At 38.8% G+C, this 25,837-nt stretch overlaps 1 protein-coding gene across 5 annotated transcripts in view; it reads right to left on the bottom strand.

Annotated features, from left to right (window-relative positions):
• kat2b (K(lysine) acetyltransferase 2B) overlaps positions 1–25,837 on the bottom strand; it is a 75,841-nt gene that overhangs the window by 31,302 nt on the left and 18,702 nt on the right. For all 5 annotated transcript variants that reach the window (XR_009512668.1, XR_009512667.1, XM_059972340.1 and 2 more), the window contains exons 3-7: positions 22,350–22,495; positions 16,033–16,122; positions 13,764–13,945; positions 7,952–8,143; positions 1,261–1,364 (exon numbers count right to left, since the gene is read on the bottom strand). Coding sequence is in view for 3 of the 5 variants with exons in the window: in XM_059972340.1 (XP_059828323.1) it covers positions 1,261–1,364; positions 7,952–8,143; positions 13,764–13,945; positions 16,033–16,122; positions 22,350–22,495 (714 nt within the window). In the remaining 2 variants the exon portion in view is untranslated. The remainder of the gene's footprint in view (positions 1–1,260; positions 1,365–7,951; positions 8,144–13,763; positions 13,946–16,032; positions 16,123–22,349; positions 22,496–25,837) is intronic.

Raw genomic sequence — 25,837 nt, forward strand, 5'->3', positions numbered from 1 at the left:
ATCTGCAGCTCACTCAGAATGACTGTTGGTGTCACAGTCGCCTCTTGTACGTGTGCCATTCTTCTCCGGTGACTAGGTTCAGAGCGGCGGCTTAACTTAGGCAGTGTGGCTGTGGTTTCATATTTTTCCACTTTTTCATGATGGACTGCACTGAGCTCCAAAGTACATTCAGTGCCTTTGAGATGGCCTTGTACCCTTCTCCAGATTTGTGCTTCTCTATTATCACTCCCCTCCCTTGCTTTGAATGCTCTCTTATCTTCATTTTGGTTTGTTCTGTTGAAAATCTACCATACCGTTGGACCTTATTCTGTAAGGGGGTATTTATTCTTTCGAGATATTGATAACAGGTGATCTTCCAATTTTCCACAAATTGGGTGACGGATATTAGCATAGTAATTTCAAAGGGGATGAATACTTTTTCAGCCTCACAATTTTGGTTTTTAATTCTGAGAAAATTGATAGACAGGTTTTGGAATTTTTCTTTGATTTGACATGATGTACAAGGTTTTGTTAATTAGCACAAAAATCCTACTTTAATATAATGTGATGGTAAAATGTGAAAATATTTGTGGGGGGCTGAATATCTTTCAGGGATCGTATATAAATCTTTCATTAGGCCTCATCTGGAGTACGTATTCAGCTCTGGTCACTTTTCTCTGGAATGTCAGAGACTGACAATATAAGTGTATAAAATTACGACAGCCATAGACAGGGTGGATAATCAGTCTATTTTCCTGGGTGAAAACATTAAATACTACAGGAGGTAGGCTTAATGCAAGAGAGGAAACGTTTCACGGAGATTTACAAGACAAGATTTTTTTTAACATAATAATCTATAATAAGCTGCTGCAATTAGGTTTACATTGCACATCTGCATGTATGTACAATAAATTTGACTTTGACACAATGAGAGGTAGGCGCCTGGAAGGTGCTGTTCAGGAGGTGGCGGAACCAGAAGGGATAGTAATTTTTAGGAGGTGGTTAGACAAGCACATGATTTTCACAAGGAGGAAATGGAAGAACATAGGCTGTGACAGGCTGATGCGATTAATTTAAATTGGCATCATGGCTGGCAAAGTCATCATGGACTAAAAATCTTGTTCCTGTGTTCTACTGCTCTATGATCCCAAAGCAACTAGATGCTCGCAAGCTAAAGAGCCCAATACACTTCAGAAACAAGTTGCACTTTCTCTTTCAGGAAGTATTTTCTCGTGTTCTGACTTCTGAGTGAGTATTCAAAAACTGCTGACCATTAGTTACCTGCTTGCATCCCTATTTGGATGTTACCGGATGACGCAGTGAAGTCTAAATCCCATATGGGAGAGTTGTGGCTATATACTTCTTCCTCCAACATGGAAAGGAATCTATGATATAACAAAAGTGCAGAGGTATTTTCTTTGGTGTAAAACAGAACATAGAAATCTACAGCACATTACACACCCTTCAACCCACAATGTTGTGCCAACCATGTAACCTACTCTAGAGACTGCAATTATCCTACCACATAGCCGTTTATTTTTCTAAGCTCCATGTACCTATCTAACAGTCTCTTAAAAGACCCTATTGTATCTACCTCTACCACTGTCACTGGCAGTGCATTCCACGCACCCACCACTCTCTGTGTGAGAAACTTACCTCTGACATCCCCCTTGTACCTACTTCCAAGCACCTTAAAACTATGCCTCCTTGTGTTAGCCATTTCAGCCCTGGGAAAAAGCCTCTGGCTATCCACATGATCAATGCCTCTCATCAAAACAACTCTATCAGGTCACCTCTCATCACCTATCGCTCCAAGAAGAAAAGGCCAAATTCACTCAAACTTATTCTCATAAGGCATGCCTTTCAATCTCCTCTGCACTCTCTCTACAGTATCCACATCCTTCCTGTAATGAGGCACCCAGAACTGAACACAGTACTCCAAGTGAAGTCTAACGAAGTTCTTAATGTTAATACTCATCAGTAAAGTCATTCTCATTTAACAATATACAACCAATGTCTATACTTTCTCTAATCTGACCCTTTCTATCATGCTCTCCTGTGAAAGGGACGGTTAACAGACTACCAGTCACTCCACAGATACAGGCTGCTTTTTGATGAATATGAAAGAAATATACTCTACTTTATTGGTGTTGAAATAGAAGGGGTCTTCAGGATTCTGGACATTAGTCATATATCAAATTACCATCAAGGAAATTATGACACATGAAAATCAATGTTTTGGGATTAGTTGGCTTCAACATTAACATGGGAAACTAACAACTTTAAAGTTATTAGGATCTGGGAATTACTCAGCTATTATTTCAATAAGTGCTTAGTTTTGATAGAAAACCCAAACTTTATATTAACTTGGGTTAAGGTTTCCATCAACAATGACTACTCTGTAGGAGCTGGCTTTGGCCTCTCCAAATATACAGACAATTCTATGACTGTAAGTTAAAGCACTGCATCTAGAATGTATACAAGATAGTTTACCAAGTTTATCAAAAAATCATAACAATGAAGTAACTCTTTAACAATGTTAGAACATAGAAAACCTACAGCACGATACAGGCCCTTCGGTCCACAAAGCTGTGTCGAATGTGTCCTTATCTTAGAAATTACCTAGGGTTACCCATAGCCCTCTATTTTTCTAAGCTCCATGTACCTATCCAGGAGTCTCTTGAAAGACCCTATCATATTCACCTCCACCACCGTCATTGGCAGCCCATTCCATGCACTCACGACTCCCTGCGTAAAAAACTTACCCCTGACATCTCCTCTGTACCTACTTCCAAGCACCTTAAAACTATGCCCTTTTGTGTGAGCCACTTCAGCCCTGGGAAAAAGCCTCTGACTATCCACATGATCAACGCCTCTCATCATCTCTATCAGGTCCAAGGAGAAAAGGCTGAGTTCACCCAACCTATTCTAATAAGGCATGCTCCCCAATCCAGGCAACGTCCTTGGAAATCTCCTCTGCACCCTTTCTATGGTTTCTACATCCTTCCTGTAGTGAGGCAACCAGAACTGAGCACAGTACTCCAAGTGGGGTCTGACCAGAGTCCTATAAAGCTGCAAAATTTCCTCTCAGCTCCTAGACTCGAAGATTGAAGATTCGTACGGCCAGATTTGGGAACAACTTCTTTCCAACTGTGATAAGACTGCTGAACAGATCCTGACCCGGATCTGGGCCGTACCTTCCAAATATCCGGACCTGACTTGCACTACCTTACTTTCCCTTTTTTATTTTCTAATTATGATTTATAATTTAAATTTTTCTTATATTTACTTCGAGTTGTACTCCAGGGAGCACATATATCCAAATATCGCTCTGATGATTGTTGGCTCAAGTATCAATTGTTTGGTGACAATAAAGTAAGTAACTCAATTCCATGATTGATGAAGGCCAATGCACCGTATGCCTTAACCACAGAGTCAACCTGTGCAGCAGCTTTGAGTGTCCGATGGACACAGACCTCAAGATCTCTCTGATCCTCTATTTTATACACTATATCCTGCAATTATATTTGACCTAACAAAATGAACTACTTCACACTTATCTGGGTTGAACTCCATCTGCCACTTCTCAGCCCAGTTTTGTATCCTATCAATGTCCCGCTGTAACCTCTGACAGCCCTCCACACTATCCACAACACCCCCAAATTTTGTGTCATCAGCAAATTTACTAACCCATCCCTCCACTTCCTCATCCAGGTCTTTTATAAAAATCACAAAGACTAAGGGTCCCAGATCAGATCCCTGTGGCACACCACTAGTCACTATCCTCCATGCAGAACATGACCTGGCCACAAACACTCTTTGCCTTCTGTGGGAACATTCTGGATCCACAAAGCAATGTCCCCTTGGATCCCATGCCTCTTTACTTTCTCAATAAGCTTTGGATGGGGTACCTTGTCAAATGCTTTGCTGAAATCCAAATACACTACATCTACTGCCCTTCCTTCATCATTGTGTTTAGTCACATACTCAGGCTCTTAAGGCCTTTGACAAAGCCATGCTGACTATTCCTAATCATATCATGCCTCTCCAAATGTTCATAAATCCTGTCTCTCTGGATCTTCTCCATCAACATCAACCAATGAGGTAAAACTCACTGGTCTATAATTTCCTGGGCTATCTCTTCTCACTTTCTTGAATAAGGGAACAATTTCTGCAACCTTCCAATCATCCAGAACCTCTCCCATCCCCATTGATGATGCAAAGATCATCGCCAGAGGCTCAACAATCTCCTCCCTTGCATCCCACAGTGGCCTGGGGTACATCTTGTCCAGTCCCAGTGACTTATCCAACTTGATTCTTTCCAAAAACTCCAGCGCATCCTGTTTCTTACTATCTATATGCTCAAGCTTTACAGTCCACTGTAAATCATCCCTAAAATTGCCAAGATCCTTTTCCATAGTGAATACTGAAGCGAAGTATTCATTAAGTACCTCTGCTATCTCCTCTGGTTCCATACACACTTTTCCACTGTCACACTTGATTGATCCTACTCTCTCACATCTTATCCTCTTGTAGAATACCTTGGGGTTTTCTTTAATCCTGTCCACCAAAGTCTTCTCATGGCCCCTTCTGCCTCTCCTAATTTCATTATTGAGCTCCTTCCTACTAGCCTTATAATCTTCTAGATCTCTATCATTACCTAGTTTTTTTAAACCTTTTGTAAGCTTTTCTTTTCTTCTTGACTAGATCTACAACAGCCTTTCTACACTATGGTTCCTGTACCCTACCATCCTTTCCGTTTCATTGGAACGTACCTATGCAGAACTCCACGTCAATATCCCCTGAACATTTGCCACATTTTTTCCGTACATTTCCCTGAGAACATCTGTTCACAATTTATGCTTCCAAGTTCCTGCCTGATAGCCTCATATTTCCCCTTACTCCAATTAAACGTTTTCCTAACGTCTGTTCCTATCCGTCTCCAATGCTATGGTAACAGAGTTAGAATTGTGATCACTATCTCCAAAATGCTCTCCCACTGAGAGACCTGACACCTGACCAGGTTTGTTTCTCAATACCAGATCAAGTACAGCCTCTCTTCTTGTAGGTTTATCTACATATTGTGTCAAGAAACCTTCCTGAACACAACTAACAAACTCCACCCCATCTAAACCACTCACATTGGAGACACTAATTGATACTTGGAAAATTAAAATCTCCCACCATGACAACCCTGTTATTATTCCAATTTACCAGAATCTGTCTCCCTATCAGCTCCTCGATGTCCCTGTTACTATTAGGTGGTCTATAAAAATCACCCAATAGTGTTATTGACCCCTTCCTGTTCCTAACTTCCACTCACAGAGACTCTGTAGACAATCACTCCATGACTTCCTCCTTTTCTGCAGCCGTGACACTATCTCTGATCAACAGTGCCACACCCCCACCTCTTTTGTCTCCCTCCCTCTCCTTTCTGAACCATTTAAAGCCTGGCATTCGAAGTAACCATTCCTGCCCCTGCACCATCCAAGTGTCTGGAATGGCCACAGCATCATAGCTCCAAGTACTGGTCCACACTCTAAACTCATCCGCTTTATTCATAATACTCACTGCATTAAAATAGACACATCTCAAACCATTGGTCTGAGCGCGTGCCTTCTGAATCACCTGCCTATCCTCTCTCTCGCCCTGTCTCCAAGCTTTCACTATTTGTGATCCAATTGCCTCTTCCTCCGTCTCTTCAATTCGGTTCCCACCCCCCAGCAATCCTAGTTTAAACTCTCCCTAATAGCCTTAGCAAACCTCCCCACCAGGGTATTGGTCCCCCTGGGATTCAAGTGCAATATTCTGGTGGGATTATTTGAATCCCATTTATGTTATTGAGCTAGGCTTCCATACAAACTTAAATGGTGTCTACTTGTTCAATGCAGTGGTGATTTAGAATCCTGTAGCACGCTTCTGTATTTTAAATAATTTTCAAATGAATATAGCCAAACAGTCTCAAATCAATACAGCCAGTACCTCCTACACTCACTGGCCTGTAACATAGCATTAAAGGAAGGGTTCAATGTACTACTTAACCCAGACATTAACCTGGCCTTTCCATCCTGTACAGAAGTGTATAATAAACTTGATCTACATATGGAACTTTTTTGCTGTGTGAATGTTGAGGAAGTGGCTGACTTCATAAAGTACAAATATAAACTGAAATATAATATCAGTCAATATGATGTTAAGCTCATTCCTACAGCAACAAAATATGCAGGGACCAGGTTTCCTAGAGAGCATCACATGACATTTCATATATTTACCCCGTCACAAATCCCAGGAACAGGTTTATCTTCCTCCAACACTCTCCTCGATCACCCTGGTCGGTTGGCATTCTCACAAGTGTTTCCAACCTTACCTATCCAATCATGACCACAGTGCGATTGGTGATTACGTCCCTAACCGTAAAAGCTCCAGAATCTTTCAAGAATGTGTGCTTAGTTCTCCTCCTTTGCCTTAAGTTACAACCTACCCCTTGAAACATCATCAGCAAACAGAGTTGGTTTCCATATGTACAGCACTGGCATCTCAGTGTAAATGTCCATCACCTCTGCCATCTTTATCTTTACCTTGGCAATCAGATTATTTTCCTATGTATGAACCGTTATTTCATCTACTTAAACATAAGGAGAACTGGGAATTAGCAAAACTAATACAGCCAAGAATTAATGGTGAAGCCAGAAGTGATGATTTGTCCTTGGGCTTAGATGCGCCTTGGAGCATATTGTGCTGGGAAAGATAGGAAGGCTTGCAAGATCCTCTGTTATGTAAATCTGAAGTGTCTCTGAAAACCACTGTCAAATACTTCATAAAGTTTTGTAAAATCAATCTGATTAACACTAACACGAAAGACAGGATGAGACATGGGAAAGACCAATTGATATGATCAAGGAATAAACAAAAAGTTATCTGTTTTGCTTGATCTCCAAGTGCATTAAAAGAATACAAAATGGGGAATCTGTGCTTGGGCAGAATAGTCTCACTGATTTGTTGAGCTGCTCTTCAGATTAATTAGTACTAAAGCGTCTTCCTAATATTTCAGACTTGTTGATTTTATTTTGACTCTATATGGAGGAACTTTAGGGACATGTGCTTGCTGCTCTTCTTGGCTGACATGTGACATGCCGTAAGGAAGTTTACTTTTCTATTTTATTTGACTGAGAGATAATCCATAGTAACAGATTCCTCCAGCCCAATAAGCCCATGCTGCCCAACCACATCTACTACCCCATTCATCTTTGGAATGTAGGAGGAAAGCAGAGCACCCGGAGGAAACCCATGCGGTCACAGGGAGAACATACAAACACCTTACAGACAGCGACGGGAAGTGAACTGGACTGTGGTGGCATTGTAATAACCTTATGCTAATCCCTACGCTACCGTGTCGCCCAAATGCCTAACTACTCATCTGCCACTGGAGGAAGCTGCCTAAACCACTGACCAAATATGCTGATTAAGTAAGTATGTTCGCTTACATGCAGACGTACATTTTTCTGATCCTATTAAAGGCAAATTGATGGAGTTATTCTGCTGAGATTGCTTCTTTGGACAGCATAAAGTAGCATAGGCCGCCACTCCATATCTAACCTTTCTTTCAGATTTAATCTTCTTTAAATCTTCACAGATCTAGGACTTCTGGACAGTATTTAATTTTCCTTCTCTACGTTACAGCAAAGATTACTTTTTAAAGCTATTCCAATGTTTGTGAAGGCTTTGAGGTATTCTAAATCCCTGGGTAGCAGGTAGAAGCGATTTTCAGCTTTATAAATCTAAATCAGTATTGCAAATGCTATCCTTCAAGTTAGATACAAACTAGTATTAACAGGTTTCTCAGCTGGATCATTAATGTGGAATAATTTGCTGAAAACATGTTTAATATTCATTCTAATTCAAACAGATAAAAAAGTAAACCAATACATTTGAAGTTTTAGAGAATTACACCAACTGATCTTTAAGTACTTACTTTGGAAAATGTGTTAGGATCAATGTTTGTTTCTCTAAAGGTAGCTTATCTTTCTCTTGCCTGGATTTTTCCAATAACTGCCGCCTCATTACAGTAAAAACAGAGCGAAGCAATATTCTTCCAAAAACCTGCGTGGTTTCATGCCGAGGAAGACTATCACAGAACTGAGGGACATTACAGTAACACAGCCATCTGAAAAGAATTAGCAGACATCAGGCTCAGAAAGTATGTAACAAATAAAAGTTCTCATTTTTCAACTGCACAGTCAAAACACAATATGTTCTTACAATAATGATGAATTAGCTACATATCTAAACCCATATTAACATTTGATACAGGTGATTACACTCAGTGGCCATCTTATTAGATACACCTGCTCATTAATGCAAACACCTCTTCAGTCAATCATATGACTGCAACTCAGTGCATAAAAGCATGCAGACATGGTCCAGAGGTTCGGTTGTTGTTCAGACCAATCATCAGAATGAGGAAGCAATGTGACGCAAGTAATTTTGACTGGGTGGTTTGAATATCTCAGAAACTGCATATCTCCTGGGATTTTCATGCTCAACAGTCTCTGAAGTTTACAGAGAATGGTGCAAAAACAGTAAGCTTCCAGTTAATGAGAGATCAGAGGAGAATGTGCAGACTGGTTCAAGATGATAGAAAATTGATAGTAACTCAAACAACCATGCGTTACAACAGAGCTATGGAGAAGAGTATCACTGAAAGCACAACATTTTGAACCTTGAAGTGGATGGCTACAGCAGCAGAAGACCACACCAGGTTTAATTCCTGTGGTTACTTTATTAGGTATACTCCTGTACCTAATAAAGTGGCCACGAGGGTATACAAGTAGCTAATAATCTGGATCTCCTACTGCTTCTTGCAGTTCTTGTGGAGAAGTGGAAGGTAAATATTGAGATATAGTGAGGCTAAACAGACTCTGCTTTGAACACCATGTATGCAAATTTTTGAGGGTGAGAAGCTCTCTGCTGAATCTTCCAATAACATAAAATAAAGGTCTAGGTTGCTTAGCACTGTGACTTATTTGGAAATTCGCTACTGAAATGTTTTATATTATTATTACCAGTGCCATGGATATTTTAAAGTTTCTTTTTTACTAGTTGTGGGAAGTATTTTTCAGACTTATAGACCATATAGTCAAAACACTTCTATTTTCAATTTCTAAACTGCATTTTAAAAAAATTCAGGATATTGCCTCCACATCTCTATTCAACACAATTCATTAATCCTGGCAGGAATTCTCAAGTTACATTTTAATAGATTGGATCTCTGTCACTTGGCATTTGTTCAAAATTCAAACTTGGGATTTTGTTTTCCATTCTCTCAGCTATATTTTATCCTCTCTAAGACACCTTTTGATTCCACATAGACCAAATCCCCCTTCTGCTTCAGTAGTTGCAATAGTGCAATTAGTTCTCTGTTGGAAAATCCCTTTTATCTGAGCTAACCAGCTGAAGATTGTGGGTCTACTCTAAACGCGGGGCTGAGCCTTGGCCTCCTTCAGCACATAACACATTTTCTGACATCCTGAGGCTTTTCCCCCTTAACTTCACAAATCAGTGATCAAATATACTCTAGTTGCTTGCATTGTCCAATCAATCCAGCAATCAAATTATTTCTGACCGTTAATCTTTACAGTGAGGATTATTTCATGACCACAAAGCAAACATTGGGATTCAGTCAATCAACTGTCCACAAAAATAAACACTATAGAAAAAATTGTCACAGTTTGATTTATACAAGCGAGGGAGTTGCATGATAAGACCTAAACACAAGACTGTAAAATATAAAGGCAAGCATGAGGAAATCTGCAGATGCTGGAAATTCAAGCAACACACACAAAATGCTGGTGGACCACAGCAGGCCAGGCAGCATCTATAGGGAGAAGTGCTGCCTGACCTGCTGTGTTTCACCAGCATTTTGTGTGTGTTGACTGTAAAATATATCTGATTTTTAAGAGAAATTTAGACAGGCACTTGAATCGGCGAGGCATGGAGGATACTGTCCTAATGTGGGCAAATGGGATTAATGTAGATGGACCAAAATTCTGGCGAGGACATTGTGGGACAAAGGGTCCATGTATGTAATGGAACTTTGGCATTTTATAGACTAGCAGGATTGGGGAAGAGCCAACATTTGCAAAGACTACAGAGTGCATGGATTTATCCCTTGTAATTTCAAATCCAAACATAATGCTGAATAATTAGGAAAGATCTGATTCTCTCAGTATTCTGAACATCTGTAACAGCATTAGATTATGCTAGCTAAAATTTGCAGCATTTTAACTGAGTCAACTGGTAATTAATATACAAAGAATAAACAAATCTTCAAGTTCAATCCTAACTTTAAAATTCTTCAGGCTCTGTGTAAGAGGTATATTAAAATGCTGGTGAAGACAATAGTAACAGTGCAGCATACTCCTGGTGACACAGCATTCATAATACATAGATTAATACTATTTGTACAGTTTCCAAAATTCACTTCCTTTAGCGAAAGTGTGTGCTTTATCCTATTCACTCACTCAATTCACTTTTAATCTATTCTCCCTCACATGCCCATTAGTTCCACACTAAAGCTCGCACACCCTGCTCACGGCTCGGGTTACGACGTTACAGAAAGGATGTGATGGAATTGAAAAAGGCACCAAGGACGCCTACTTAACAGCCCTGAAAAGTTATAGTTATGACACTAACTCTAAATCTCTGTAGTGAATGCACTTGCACCCAATTATAAAAATCCATCAAATTCTTTTGTCTGTGTTTTTTCTCCCCTAGTCTATCTGGACATCCATCAGCAGGAACCAGTGTTAGCACTCTTTCGTTTGCTTGCTGATTGAATTGATGTAAATACAGGGCAACCATTGCTCTTGCTAATGGGGATTAAATCTTTTGGGAAATCTAGTTCAGATTTAAAACTTCGATTTACTTCATTCATTAATAACTTATTTTATTATTGGGAGATTGGTCCTCATATTCAGAATGTCATCAGGTTTGTGTCATCATTAAGATAAGAGTTTAAATTGAGAATCAATGTATTGGTTTATATAAAGCAACTTAACACAAGGGTTTTGTACCTAGTCTTGTCTCATTCCTGCTCTCCCCAATCAAACTAATCCCTCCCCATCACCAGGAAGTGCTGCCCTAAAGAGGAAATATCCATAGCCAAAGATCTCGACCATCTGGGTCATGCCATCTTCTCACAGCAGGAGGTACAAAAGCCTGAAGTCCCATCAGTTCAAGAACAGCTACTTCCCTTCGACCATTCAGCTTTTAAATCAATCAGCACAACCCTAAAATTATTCAGCTATGTATGACCATTTTGATCATTTTGACTAAAATTAACATTGTTTTTTTTTCTTTGGTCTAATTGGGCTCTTTCCTTCCTTAATTTGAAGACTGCTTTATTTTATGCTATATGTTAGCGATACAATTGTAAGTAAGTTTTGCAATGCACTTGTGCATATATGTAATCATTTGTATGATAATAAACTCAACTTTGACTTTAACTCAAATGGTCTTCTTTTAAAGAAGTTAGTTTGTGATGCCTGTTCATGCGGCTGGACCTGAACTTCAGAGGTCAGGAGAACGGCACTGCCCCAGTGCAAGGGCTTTTCCACTCTAAAAACTCTCCTGCACAGGTTTCCTGTCATCAACAGACATGGCAGACAACTACCATACCTTTAAAACTAAAGGCTGTGGAATGAATATTTTCCTGGGGTTGAAATTTCATACAGATCAACTTAAACATGGACAGACTGATTAGAATGCATGAATGCTCCATCCAAATGTTTATTGGTCTTCAAATTTTTAATCAGAGCTGGAAAAGTTGAAGAAATCAAATGGAATCGTGTAATATAGTTGAGTGAAAACCAGAATCATAGTAGACACGATCATGAAAAGGTGTATAACATGAGGGCTTTCATCGGTCAGGTCAATGAGTATAATGGTTGCAGTTGTATAAGTCATTGGTGACATCACAGTTGGAATATTGTGTAGAGTTTTGGTCACCCTGTTGTAGTAAAGATCTGGTTAAACTGGAAAGAGTGCAGAACATATTTTTGAGGAAATTGTCAGGGCTAGAGGGCCTGACGTACAGGATGAGGTTGACCAGACCAGCATCTTTACACCCCAGAATACAGGGAAATGAATGATGGCTATGTAGAAGGAATTAAAATAATAAGGGACATAGATAATATAGATGGTTAATAGTCTTTTCCTCACAGCATGGAAATCCAAAACAAGGGACCATAGGTTCAGGATGAGAGCGGTAAAGACCTGAGGGACGATGATTTCACACAAAGGGTGGCAAGAATTTGGAACGAGCCACTGGAGGAAATGGTGGAAGCAGGTACAGCCGTATCATTTAAGAAGCACTTGGATAGGTATACAGAAGGGTGAGACCTAGACGGACGAACACAAGGAAGTGGGACTAGCTGGCTGGGTCCTGTGGTTGGTATGGACTAGTTGGCACAATGGGGCTGTATCTGTACTGTACTGCTCCATGACTTTATAACAGAGATCACCAGTTTGTTTTTTTCCCCTGTCCTCAGCCTTCTCCTAGATCTTCACTGGGCTTAAAAGCTGTTATCTGTATTGAGCACATCTACATGAAATGCTGATGTAGGAAAGCAGCATTGATCATCAAAGATCCTCACCACCCTTTCTCACTGCTGCCATCAAGTAGAAGGTACAGGAGCCTCAGGACTCGCACCATCAGGTTCAAGAACAGTTACTACGCCACAACCATCAGGCTCTTGAACAAAAGAGGCTAATTACACTCATCTATTAAGATGTTCCAACAACCAATGATCTTACTTTAATCTTTATCTTGTTATTTCATGCTGAACTTATTTATTGCTATTTATTTATAGTTGAATTTCAACAGTCAGTCTCATCTGTATTCCTTTTTTTAAATTGATCCTCTTTACAGTTACTACTCTATAGATTTGCAGAGTAAGCCCGCAGGAACATGAATCGCAGGGTTGTATGTGGAGACATGTATATACTCTACTTTCTACTTTGTAATAAATTCTACTTTGAACTGTAAAATCTTCCATTTTTTATTATAAAGATGAAAGATTAACTCTGTTTCTCTCTCCACTTCTTCTGTCCCTTGGCTGACAAGGTGAGTATTTAGAGGAACAGGTTTTATCACAGATATTAAATGGAAAATGTTGGGTATACTCAGCAGGTCATGTAGCCTCTATGGAGAGAGCAAATGAGTTAACCTGTCAGGTTACAATTGGTATTACTGCAGAGTGGGTTGAGAGAGCAGAGTCACCCAGGGAAGTGCCAAAGAGTGTAAGTCAGCTGAGATTGCACATTGGACACTCCAGACATTGATATCTTAAAAGAGCATGTGAATTAAAGTTCCACACCCCTTTACTCACCTGCTCATGCAAAATGCTGTAGGTCACATCCTTTAATTGTTAAAAAAAAAACAGTAACATCAAGTTGTCACAGATATAAATTCAAGCTCTAATGCATACCCTCAAATAGTTCAACTTCCACACAGCATTAAAATAGCAAAAGTTACCATCTCGACTGACTGGGTTCAAGCGAAATCTGTAATTATTCAGTCCCTACTCCTCTTCCTTTCAGAAACTTTGACTGTAGGTACAGTCTCTAACTTGTCCCATCCCTAAGATCTTACTGTGTTACATTATAAAATTTGAATGCTACAACCTACGCCATATTAAACTGTCACTTCTGCAGCTAAAAGACCAAACTTGCATTGTAACAAGCCCCCTAAATGTAATGCCTTCCCTTTTTGTGGACGATTATACCTTGTATAATTAACCTTGTATCCAGCACAATCATCATTTGGTACCCGAAGTCTCCTTTGCGAGGGTGTTTCCAGCTGCCAGTAGTTGATTCGATTCAAAAACATTTTAGACAGTTCACAAATTGTTTGCCTTTCCTTTGGCGGAAGGTGGCTAAATTTGTACTGCACAAAATTAGTAACTCCCTGAGTAAAAACGAGAAAATGTAAATAGCAAGATAAAAAGAACTCTCTGCTCCAAGATGCATACTAAAACATGTCAGTACAGCTGAATGCCGGCATGACACAGCTGTGTGTCAGCGGCAGGTTGTTCTTACACTTGGACATTAAAAAGGTTAATATTTCTGCTAAAACACAAATAATATTTTAGACAAATCATTATCCCTTCCTAAGCACTTTTCCAAGTTGACCCGTTTCCACTCAAATTCTACAGGTTCTGAGGTGACCAAAGAGTCCAATGGGAACTGGAGATTTTCTCACCTCTGAGGCAGGGTGTGGCTGACGGGGCAGGTGGGTGGGTGAACAGGGAGGTGGTGGTTTGTTTTTCCTGCATATGCAGGGCTTCTCCATGCTCACGGCACAGAGAATGGTGCACTAATGTTTACACGCAAGTGTAATTTCACACACTGAAGGAATGATCTGCAATATTTTATTCCTGAACCTTCGGAATCGTCAACTAATATTGTGTCCAAATATAAATTTTATGCAGTTTCTGACTCTTAAAGGACAAAGATGAGACAGAAAGTGCAAGGCAATTTAATTTATAAAGCAACTCAATGTATTAACACTTCTGTTTATACAATTATCTGAAATAAATACTGTAACTCCACATTTATAAAATGGGAGATATACTCTGTGCATTCTGGATTCTTATTCTTTTCGTGTCCTAAGAAATAACTCTCATATATTTTTACATTCATCTCCATTGTTCATCCATGATTTGCTGTGCTTCACAAGATCATCAGAAAAAGTTCTCTAGTTCTTTGCCATCACTAAAATCTCTACTTCAATCCACTTGCCTATATACTATATTTTTCTGTGATTCCTTTAAATATCTACATATCTAAGGCCCAAATATTCTTATTTACCAAATGCAACACAGAAAGGGGTCAGTTGACTGCATGCTCCCAACCAGCCTGCTCCCTTTCTCCTTACTTCCCTAAACAATTTATCCTCCCTCACATGCGCACTCCATTTTGATTAAGTTGACCTACATTAAGGGGCAATACACAGTAGCTAATTAATTTATCACATCATCAAGGGATTTGGGGACAAGGCAGGAACCGGGTATTGATAGCAGATGATCAGCCATGATCTCAGAATGGCGGTGCAGGCTCGAAGGGCCGAATGGTCTACTTCTGCACCTATTGTCTATTGTCTTTGGCATGTTGGAGAAAACCAGAATAATGGGCAGAAGCCCCTGTGGTCACAGGAGGACATGTAAATTTTGCTCAGACAGCACCCAGGATCAGGATCAAATACAGATCTCTCAGATAGAAAATTCTATAGATTTGTATCTTTCAAATTTTGTTTTCCATCTATGAATTGAAAGTCAGTGCATTCTCCAGCCAGAATAAACTGCGGTTCAGTTTGAAACAACTTTTTCAATTCCTTTATGTTCTGATGAGCCCATCAGCACATGAACCAATTGGATTTCAATGCATTTTGGCAAATAAATCTCCACCTACGGTTCTAATTCTACCCTGAAACATGAAGTTGGATAAACATGTCTCCTTTTATTAAACTGTTTGTGTTAATAATTCACTGAGTTAGCACAATTTAAACCAGAGATTAATGGAGTCCCTCCAAAGCTTGTGATTCTAGCACTAACCATGGGCAGTGAAAGAAGGCTGGGAGACTAGCCTCAGACAGCCACACCCAAAAAATCTCCCTCAGCTCAGTAGTGTAGCACTTTTAATCAGAGCCTTCATATTTCCAGGAAGTGTGGGGGTGGTGAGGAAGGGAGAAGATTAACAAAAATATGAGGATTGCATATACATCTTTGCTGTCACGAAGAGGAATGAGGCATGAATTACAAACTTAGTTATAAAATGACATGAGAGAAAATTTGAATGCATTTGAAGCAGCAAATGAAATTCTAAAAGATCTATCAACTGTATTCTCAGGTTATATTTTCCTACCCACAGATAGGGGACCATTCAGAGGGGACAATTTCTTTCATTTATCAACTTTTGTTTTCAGCACAGTCTTTTTTTGGAACAAAAGTGAAATTTATTCTAGTTTGCAGTTTGCAAAGTAACGTCTTTCTTTACCTGTTCTATACTGGGCTTCTCAAACGGCGGACATCCTAATGGGCCTTCCACAACAGGGTTTCCCATTTGTAAAATACATTTTCTCAAAAGCTGAAAATGGAATTAATAATAAACTAAGTCCAGAAAAGAAAATACACACAAAATAAAGGAAACAATCCCCAATCTTTCAAAGACACTTCAAGTCAGAAGGAATGTAAATATTCCAAGAAAATATAATCAATGATAGACCATAGCAAGAATGAAAAAAGAAATTGGAAATATCAAGAAGGCAAAAATATCAAACAATATTAATGCAAACTTCTAAAAACAAGTTAATATAAGCCAGTAAATTTTTGATTTAAGTTATGACCAATCATTAATTTAGTAAACGTATTGTGTACTGAGCTACTGAACTCTACATACCAGGAAGATCCCAGGCCTGAATCTGCTCTGTGCAGAATTAGGCATAACGAGTTGCCTAGCAACCAGACTGTTATATCACAATCCAGGTAACTCTAAATGCTGCAGCATGAAGTAGAACTATTCTTTTCTCCTCTCAGCCTGCCCCTTTTCAATGATTTCTTGTTCCATTTGAAACATGTTTATCTGGCCCCACATCAGTACATACATTGCCCTTTCTTATTACTTCAGCGTCAATCATCTCCAATTGGCTCCTTCAACCTGAATTATCTCGCAGGGGACATGGAAAATACTTTAGCTCAGTCTCTGGCCATCAATCAAACATATTACTGTTCCCCGTGGATTCATGTGCAGATTGCCTAACATGGAACAGTAGTCATGTGTAATTGTGAAAGAGCCATGCAAGCCCTGTCCAGCGCTGCAAGATGCAAAGTCAATGATAAATATAGATGCCGGCAAAAGGCAAACATTTTTAATGAAATACTCCGAAATGAAGAGTAATAAAACCTAAATGCAGGTGATGAATATTTCCACACAATGGCAATACAAAGCTTCAAAATCAAATGTAGTCAAATGAAAACCATGTATTTTAAACTGCTTTCAGTACAGATTTTAAGAGACCCTCAATCAAAATAAACAATTTGTACCATTAATCTGCCATACATAATTTCTCTGGCCAGAGCTGGAAATAAAAACAGAACTCTGAAATCCACAATTTAAGTAGATCCTTTTCAGGTACAAATTGGAAAATGTTACTAAAGGCACAATAAAGGTTATTTCTAAGTTTTTACTTTTTTATTGAAGAATGTGTACCCATTTGGGGCAGTAATACTTGCCACTTAAACCCAGTGTTGTCAAGGTTCATCTTTAAAACAGCTAAATAATCATTTAATTTTGAAAGCATACATATTTCTTAGGTATCAAGTGAAAAAAATTGTCTTCTATCCAAACAAACTTATCATGAAAAGAGTTCAGAAGCAGAAAATAATTAAAGATAATTAAAGAAGTGTGCATGATAAATGAACGAGAAATAGTGGGAAGTAATGGTCTGATACGAGCTGTGGATTTAAAATAATTACTAAGAAAACTTAGAGAATTTAATGAGACTAAAACCAACAAATGCTACGGATTGATGCCTACATCTTAGTGTTCTGGTATGGTGACAGCAAATGCCTTATTGGCCTTCTTCCAAAATTACATGGATTAAGGAATGATTTGAGTGGATTGGAATGTAACAAATGCAACATCTGCATTTGAGGAAGGAGGGGTGGGGAGAACATAGGGGATTTAAGACAGTTTAGCCTGACATAAGAATCTAGACAAAAATTGCTAGGGTCCATTACTAACTTATGTCAAATGGGCATAATAGAAGGGAAGTGTTGATTGAAGATCCGATTGTGTTTGCGAAGAAGTAGCTAGAAGATTGAAAAATGGAGAGTGGTGTGTGCTAATGTGACACGTAGAACAGGGGTCACCAACCTTTTTTGCATCGCAGACCGGTTTAATATTGACAATATTCTTGTGGACCGGCTGATGGGGGGGTGGGGGTGTTAATCACGACCGGAATACAGCGATACTCAAAGGGGGTTCCTTAAGTCCGGTCTATTCCACAATTTGGTTTTCGTGGCTATCAGCACTTGCTTCTGTCCTGCTTGCTCACGTTTTTTCCGCTCACAAAACTCAACGGGTTTGTCTTTAAGTGCAGTGTGCTTGGACTCAGGGTAGCGAAGCAGTTTTGAGGGCTTCATTGCCTCATTAGGCAGCCTCCGCCCACCTGGCGCCGGACACCTTGCCCAGGTGCGGCTGGTCATGCGTGGGGTGAGAGGACAAGGGAAGGGCTGGAGGTCCCCATCCGGAGGCCGCGGTGGTCACAGTCGGGAGAGAGCCCTCCCCACCTTGTAGGTAGGTAGGATCTATCGGCTAACGAAAGACAGTTTCGAGGGATGACTTTCAGTAGATCACAGCGAGGTAGCTGCTCTGCTACTTACGAAACCCTGAGCCCGAATTAGATCGTCTGTGAATATTTTAGCACCAGGTTCCCCACGGACATTCAGTGTGGTGAACAGGTTTAGAGGTGGCGCCCATCTGTCCGCGCTCCAGGCCAGTAGCAACAGCACTTCTCGCTGGCCGTGTGAGCCGGCCAGTTACCCGAGGCCAACAAGTGATCCCTGGCACGAGGGTATCATTGCGTTTAGGCGACTGATGACCTCGTGTGGGTAATGACTTGGCGTGCGTAATGACCTCGTGTGTGTTCAAGTTCAACAGTGGGCATGACAGGGAATGAGTAAAGGTGCAGCTGACTCACATCGTTTCATATCGCCAAATCATATCGTTTCCTCGCGGCTTGGTAGCGCATGCTTTGCGGTCTGGTGGTTGGGGGACCATTGACGTAGAAGATTATTTTGCAAGTTAAATGTTGATAGATTTGAAGGTAATAATATTGAAAACAAATCAGTTAAAAGGCAAGGCGAGACTGATAAATTCTGGGGTACTAATATGGGGATCTTAGTCAGCTCCAATGCTACAACCAGCCCTACTCCCCCAGTTCATGTCTTTTTCTTTCCATACCGAACAATTCTGTTTATGCTAACTTCTTCCACAAACTTCAGCTTGAACAAAGTTGCACTGTCTGTTTAATAACACGCTGACAATTATTTAATCTTCTCTTGTACTCACTGACTACATTGATTTCTGATCTTCTAACACCCTCAAGTATCAAATTTTCCTTCTTACTTATAAACGCCTTCTTAGCCTTACCATCTTAAATTCTAGACCCCTCATGGATTTCTGCAGCCACCCCAGCTCTGACCTCCTGTGTACTTCCCTCCACTACATAATCCGGTGCCAAGAGCCAGAAAGGAAAGAAAAAGAGCTGGTGGCTAATTAAAATGACCTAATTATAAAGAAATTATAAAAAAGTTGCCTGTGGATCTGAAGTTGTAGAACAAAGTAACCAGAGGTAAATGACATACAATCTATTGCAGTGTCACTTAATGCAACATACCTAGAAGTGCAAAAGAATCTGATTTAAAATTGAGCAACTCAAAAGGCAAGTTTAATAACAACCTTAAAATTACGAGTAATATCTCAGCCACGAAAATAATGGTGTGACCTACAAGAATCTCATAATGCTTAAATAGAACGTGCGCAACGTACAAACAATCGATGAGATACATCACTCAAAACATTCAGTTTCCATGGTACTGCTTTAGGGGAGTTAATATGTCATTGTCTTCAAATAAAGTAAAATATGGGCAGGGGATTATTGGTTCAGTATAGGTTAAGATAATTCAATTCCCAATACATGCAAACTTTCTTTAGGTTTATAAATTCCTATATTCACAGCAAAAATGGAAAGTGCCCACATTAATGTTACCGAGGTTTTCTGTGTTTTGGATATAGTCTAGGGACTTTTTCTCAGTCTTTTTTTTATAGTCTGTGTTTTTTGCCCATTCTTTCTCGTTTTTTGTGCAGAGGAGGGGGATTTGGAGTTGATGTTCTTGTGACATTTTGAGCTGGGGAGGGGGGTTTGGGGGGGTTGATGAATGTGTTGCTTTTTTTTGGTTATGTGGATGTCTGGAGAAGAAGAATCTCAGATTTGTATACTGCATACGCACTTTGATAATAAATGAACCTTTGAACTTTACTACAAACTATATTTGTAGATCGAAAAATGATATTGTGACAAACTTACCTAATTTGTTGTCATCATAAATTAAAATAGAATAGCTGGTGGGAGAATCACGATCATCAGTATGACCAAGATGTACACACAAGCACTCTCGTCCCCAGGTTACAGCAGGTTTTGTTCCTGTGAACCACATGGTAGAAGATGCCAGCAGCACTTGGCAAATACCGCTGGTCACCCAAGCAATTGCTCATTTAAACTGGCTGTACTTATGTCAAGTGTGCATAAGGTGTGGAGATTGTGACTTGTTCAACATTCTCAACTCTGGAAAATGAAATGCTATTCTATGAATTTGTATTCTGTCACAATCTATTCTGCATCATCTACTACCGAGAAGTGAACAAAGAAAAAGGGTTGCTGGGTGAAGCGCAGTAAGCTTATAAACGTATTCAATCTGTATTCTAACTCTGAGCTAAAAATAATTTTAAAAAGAAATGGAGGCTGTGGTTTGCTTCTGAATAAAGTTTTCAAAATAACATTGTATGGAACTGATTCATAAGTCTAAATAGCATCTGTATGTAAATTGGCCTCAGTTCCTTCACTGCTTCTATAGAAAAATAAATCTATGATTCACAAATCTGATCATTATCCAGAAATTTGTGCTTAAAATCCATGTGTTAAAGTGAGCAAGCAACTACTTGCCTAAAGAAACCACATTTTTCACTAGTTTGGTGTATGTGATAAAACAAACTACTGAGTAAATAAACCACCACAGTAATCAAGCATAAGGTAGGGTCCTGCAAAAGACATTTCATGATCCAACATGCAAGAAATTCTATTATCCAGAGATTTATAAAAATACCTATCTTACATTCTGAAGTTTTAGAACACAGAACAGTACAGCACATTAGGGGTCCCACGGCCTTTGATGTTGTGCTAACCTATATAAGCATACTCTACAATCAATCTAACCCTTCCCTCCTACACAACCCATGACCCTTAATTTTTCTAATATTATATGCCTAAGTTTTTAATGTCCCTTCTGAATCAGCTTCTACCATCAAGCCCGGCAGTGCAGTCCAGACACCCACCACTCTCCGTGTAAAAATCCTACGTCTGACATTTCCCTTAATCTTCCCTCCACTCACCTTAAATAGATGTCCTCTGTTGCTAGCCATTGCTGCCCTGGGAAAAAGATACTGGTTGTCCACTCTACCCAAGCTCCTTATGATCTTATACATCTATCCAGTTGCCCTTCATTGTCCATCACTTCAAAGAGAAAAGCCCTAGCTTGCTTAGCCTTCATTAAACATGCTCCCTAATCCAGGCAGCAACCTGATAAATCTCCTATGCACCCTCTCTAAAGCTTCTCCATCCTTCCTATTATGAGGCGACCAGAACTGAACACATACGGTCTAACCAGAGTATTATAGTGCTACATTACCTAATGGTTCTTGGACACAATCACCTAATTAATGAAGGCAGCCCACCATGTTCCATCTGGTAACAACTTTGAGAGAACTATCGACTTGGGCTCCAAGATCTCTCTGTCCCTCTACACTGCTAAGAATCCTGCTACTGGCCTTGCATTCTGACTTCAAAGTTTGATCTTCCAAAGTGTACTTTTCACACCTTTCCACGTTGAAATCCATCTGCCACTTATCCACTCAACATCTATACCCAGTTGTAACTGAAGGTGACCTTCTGCACCGTCCACAACACCTCCAACTTTCATGTCATCTGCAAACTTACCAACCCATCATTCTACTTCCTCATCCAAGGCATTTATTTTTTTTAAATCACAAAGAGCAGAGGACCCGGAACAGATCCCTGCAGAACATCACTTTTCAATGACCTCCAGTCAGAGTACCCCTAAACTACTATACCTCCTTAAGCAGCAACACCTCCCTATGTGCACCAAGATTAAAAGTGGATTGTGCCATACGATAATTTAATATACAATTGTATATCAAATTTTTCTGTTATAAACTGGTTTTTCTTTCTAGTTATATTGCAACTATTTAGTACAATGAGCTTCAAAATCTGCTCCTGTATTAAGGTCCTGTAAAGATAGAAAAAAGCCTTATAATGATTGTAAATGTATTTAAATGCATAATATATAGTTGGCATCAAATATATTATTACCATTCATATGGCTTGATTGAGCTTGTGTTACTGTGGGTTCTATTTGGTGGAAACTATTTAACAGTTTGTGCAGTATACATTTTGGATTAAACAGCTCCAGACTTGTCAAGATTCAAAATGAAATGTGATTTATCATGATACTTACTTTGAACAAGTAAAAGTAAACTTGCTTTGTGTCTGCATCTTCCTCTTTGTGGACACAGGTAAATAGGTATTCTACGTCCAGTACTATTCCAAGAAGCCTGTTCATTTCTTCCTCTGACACACTTTCCAAGTGGGAAACATGATCAGCTAAAATAAAGTAAAATAAAAGTTGTTTATGGTTTCAGATTTCGGCTTTAACAGAATAAATGTTAAAATGCCACCTGTGCAAATCGCCTCCCCTCGTTCCATTAAAAATCACCACCAAATTCATAAACATTATGCAAGTTAAATATTCTTCAAAAACTTATTTTTTAGCAAACAAAGTTGCAACTTCAAAAAAAGAGGACCAATTTTGTCTTTTTGCGTGAAACAGCTTTGTTCTGGTTGAGATCCTTCAGGCTCTTGAGTGTTCTAAGCACAAAACCTTCCTGACTGAGATTTACTTGCATGGTGACTCACATTCCACACCATTTGCAAACGTATTATAATCTTCAATTTTCTTGCCAAATGAATTTATTTCCTTACAATCAGGCATAAATAAGAATGTGCAATCAAACCCAGCAACATTTAGATCATTTACTTCCAGTACCTACAAAATTATTAACAGGACAAGAGCTAGCAAGTAGTCAAAATAGAGTAGACACACAGATAAATTTTAGATCCAAAACATGGGGAATTGACTTTAATTCCACTACCACCCTGATATTAGCTGCCAGAAAAGCAGCAAAGTAACATAAACTTTGTCCCGGAGGAAACCAAGCTTAGTAAGTGAATAGGAATCAATTAGGCTTTACTGAGATCTAAGCTTCTCTGGCTACAAACTGAATTTTAATAAGAGTGAATTATTTCCATTAAATATGCAAGTTTCAATTTATAAATTACCATTTAAAGTTGTTACAGATAATTTTACTTATTTGGGTATTAAAATTACCAAGAAACATAAGGATTTATTTAAAGTTAAATTTTTACCTTTAATTGACCAAATCAAGCAACTTATTACCAGATGGTCCCCATTATCTTTGTCATTGACTGGTCGATTAATGCTATCAAGATGATAGTTTTACCCAAATTTTTATATCTATTTCAAGCATTACCAATTTTTATTCTTAATTCCTTATTTGATATTATTGACTCCAAAATATCCTCATTTGTGTGGCAGAATAAAAGTCCGAGATTAAGTAAAAAATATTTACAGAAGCCTAAGAAGGAAGGTGATTTGGCTTTGCCAAACCTAAGATTTTACTATTGGGCAGTTAAAATTCAATACTTAATATTTTGGACACAAGAATCGGTCATAGTACCTTGCCCACAATGGGTAAATTTGGAGTGTAAATCTGTACCAGACTTTTCATTGTTTTCTATCTTAGGATCTTTGCTTCCTTTTGCTTTATCTAAATTAAATAAACAAATATCTAATCCTATAAGTTAAATATACATTACGAATGTGGCTTCAATTTCGTAAATTCTTTGGCTTGAATAAGTTTATCTTATCAAGCCCTATTATATCTAACTTTTTTTTCCAGCCCTCTTTTATGGACTAAGCCTTTGTGTTATGGAAAACAAAAGGTATAACGTGTTTTCGTGATCTATTTTTAGATAACAGTTTTATGTCCTTTGAACAGCTGTCCAATAAATATAATTTGCCTAAAACTCATTTTTTTAGATACTTGAAAGTTAGAAATTTCTTGAATAATATGTTACAGTCTTTTCCGAAATTATGTCCAATGGATATTACGAAAAAAATCCTAGCTCTGAATCCTTGTCAGAAGGGTTTAGTAGCCATCATTTATAATATGATCATGAAAATACAGTCAGGAATATCAGAAAAAATTAAGAAGGAATGGGAAAAAGAACTTCACTGTCTTTTACCCACAGAGCAGTGGGAGAAAATTTTACAATTAGTTAATTCTTCTTCCATTTGTGCTAAACATGGCCTAATACAATGTAAGGTTGTACATAGGGCTCATATGTTCAAGGACAAACTCGCTTGATTTTATTCTTATGTTAATCCAACCTGTGACAGATGTCATTCTGAAGTCGCTTCATTGACCCAAATATTTTAATCTTGCCCGTTTGAAAAATTATTGGAAAGATATTTTTGGTACTATTTCAACTGTTCTGAACATCAAATTGCAACCACATCCTATTACTGCAATTTTCAGTTTACCAATGGTGGATAATAGTTGTTTATCTCCCTCAGCTCGGTGGATAATTGCATTTGTCACATTAATGGCTAGAAGATCTATCCTATTGAACTGGAAAGAAATTAATCCTCCAACTATATTTCAGTGGTTTTCTCAAACTATTTCTTGTTTGAGTTTAGAAAAAATTATAAGTGTTGTCTTCGACCCTTCAGTTAAATTTGAAGAAACTTGGAGACCATTTATTCAACATTTTCACATGAGCTAAACTGACTTTTCCTAAACCTTATTCTTATCATTTTTAACTATTTGGATAGAGGTGTGGAGTTATTGACACTACTGTGTATATTTGATATCATGCAATGGCCCATGTTGGTTAGGTTTTTTTCATGCTTTTTTTTTGGGGGGGGTTCTTATTTTTTCCATTTTTTGTAACCACTATATGTTTGGGAGGTTATTATATATGGATTATCATCTATTTGTATTTATACTTTAACCTATTAATTATGTACTCTCAAGCTCTTTGTACTCAATGTTTCATTTATGTTTGTTTAAAATCAATAAAAAGATTTAAAAAGAAAAAGGATTTACTGAGGTCTAAAATTCTTACAGGTAGTGTTAGAACAATATTTGGCTTTAGTACATTTACATTTAGCAAATGACTTTGGCTACCAGTCTTCACGTCTGAATATGTATTGTGGATTTAATTTGGAGTGTAGCTCTGAACGATGGATCCCTATAAGCTGCAAAACCCAGACCAGACAAGGCTGACTGCATGTCTGTGGTGTGGGTACAAAATTGGAAGGTGTGAAGTTTGAGTGTTGTTTCAAAGAAAGCATTGACCATACATTGTAAATATGGAATTATCCTTTGATATTTAGCACATAAAATATCGAGCCCCATGTTGGGCCAGTGGTCCTTTCAACTTAAAGCGTCTCCATACAATACCGGTTGTAACTTGTTTTGTTGATTAACAAGGCTGCTTCATAACTACCAGTACTTTTCTCCAGTGACTTCATTCACGTAACAACATTTGGTGTCAGGAGTGGGATACCTTCATGTGGGAGGGGGAAGAGGCAAGATAAATAGGGAATTATAATGGCAGTGATTCAAAAAGCTGACGAGACAACCATGGATTATGCAGAACTTAATCAAGTTCTATCAAGTGTAGGAGGAGAATTCAGGGTTGGATAATCCAGGGAGGGATGACCCAGTCTTCCTGAAAATGTTGAAGGAAGGCCTGAGTTCTGCCCACCAAGAAATTTTAGATCTAGGGATAGCATTGGGATTAGCCTGCTCTGCAATAGTTTAGTGGGCCAGTGAGATAGACCAAAAACGTGCAAGAGAA

This window comes from Hypanus sabinus, chromosome 6 (genome assembly GCF_030144855.1).
Source record: "Hypanus sabinus isolate sHypSab1 chromosome 6, sHypSab1.hap1, whole genome shotgun sequence".
In the NCBI taxonomy this organism is placed as follows: domain Eukaryota; kingdom Metazoa; phylum Chordata; class Chondrichthyes; order Myliobatiformes; family Dasyatidae; genus Hypanus; species Hypanus sabinus.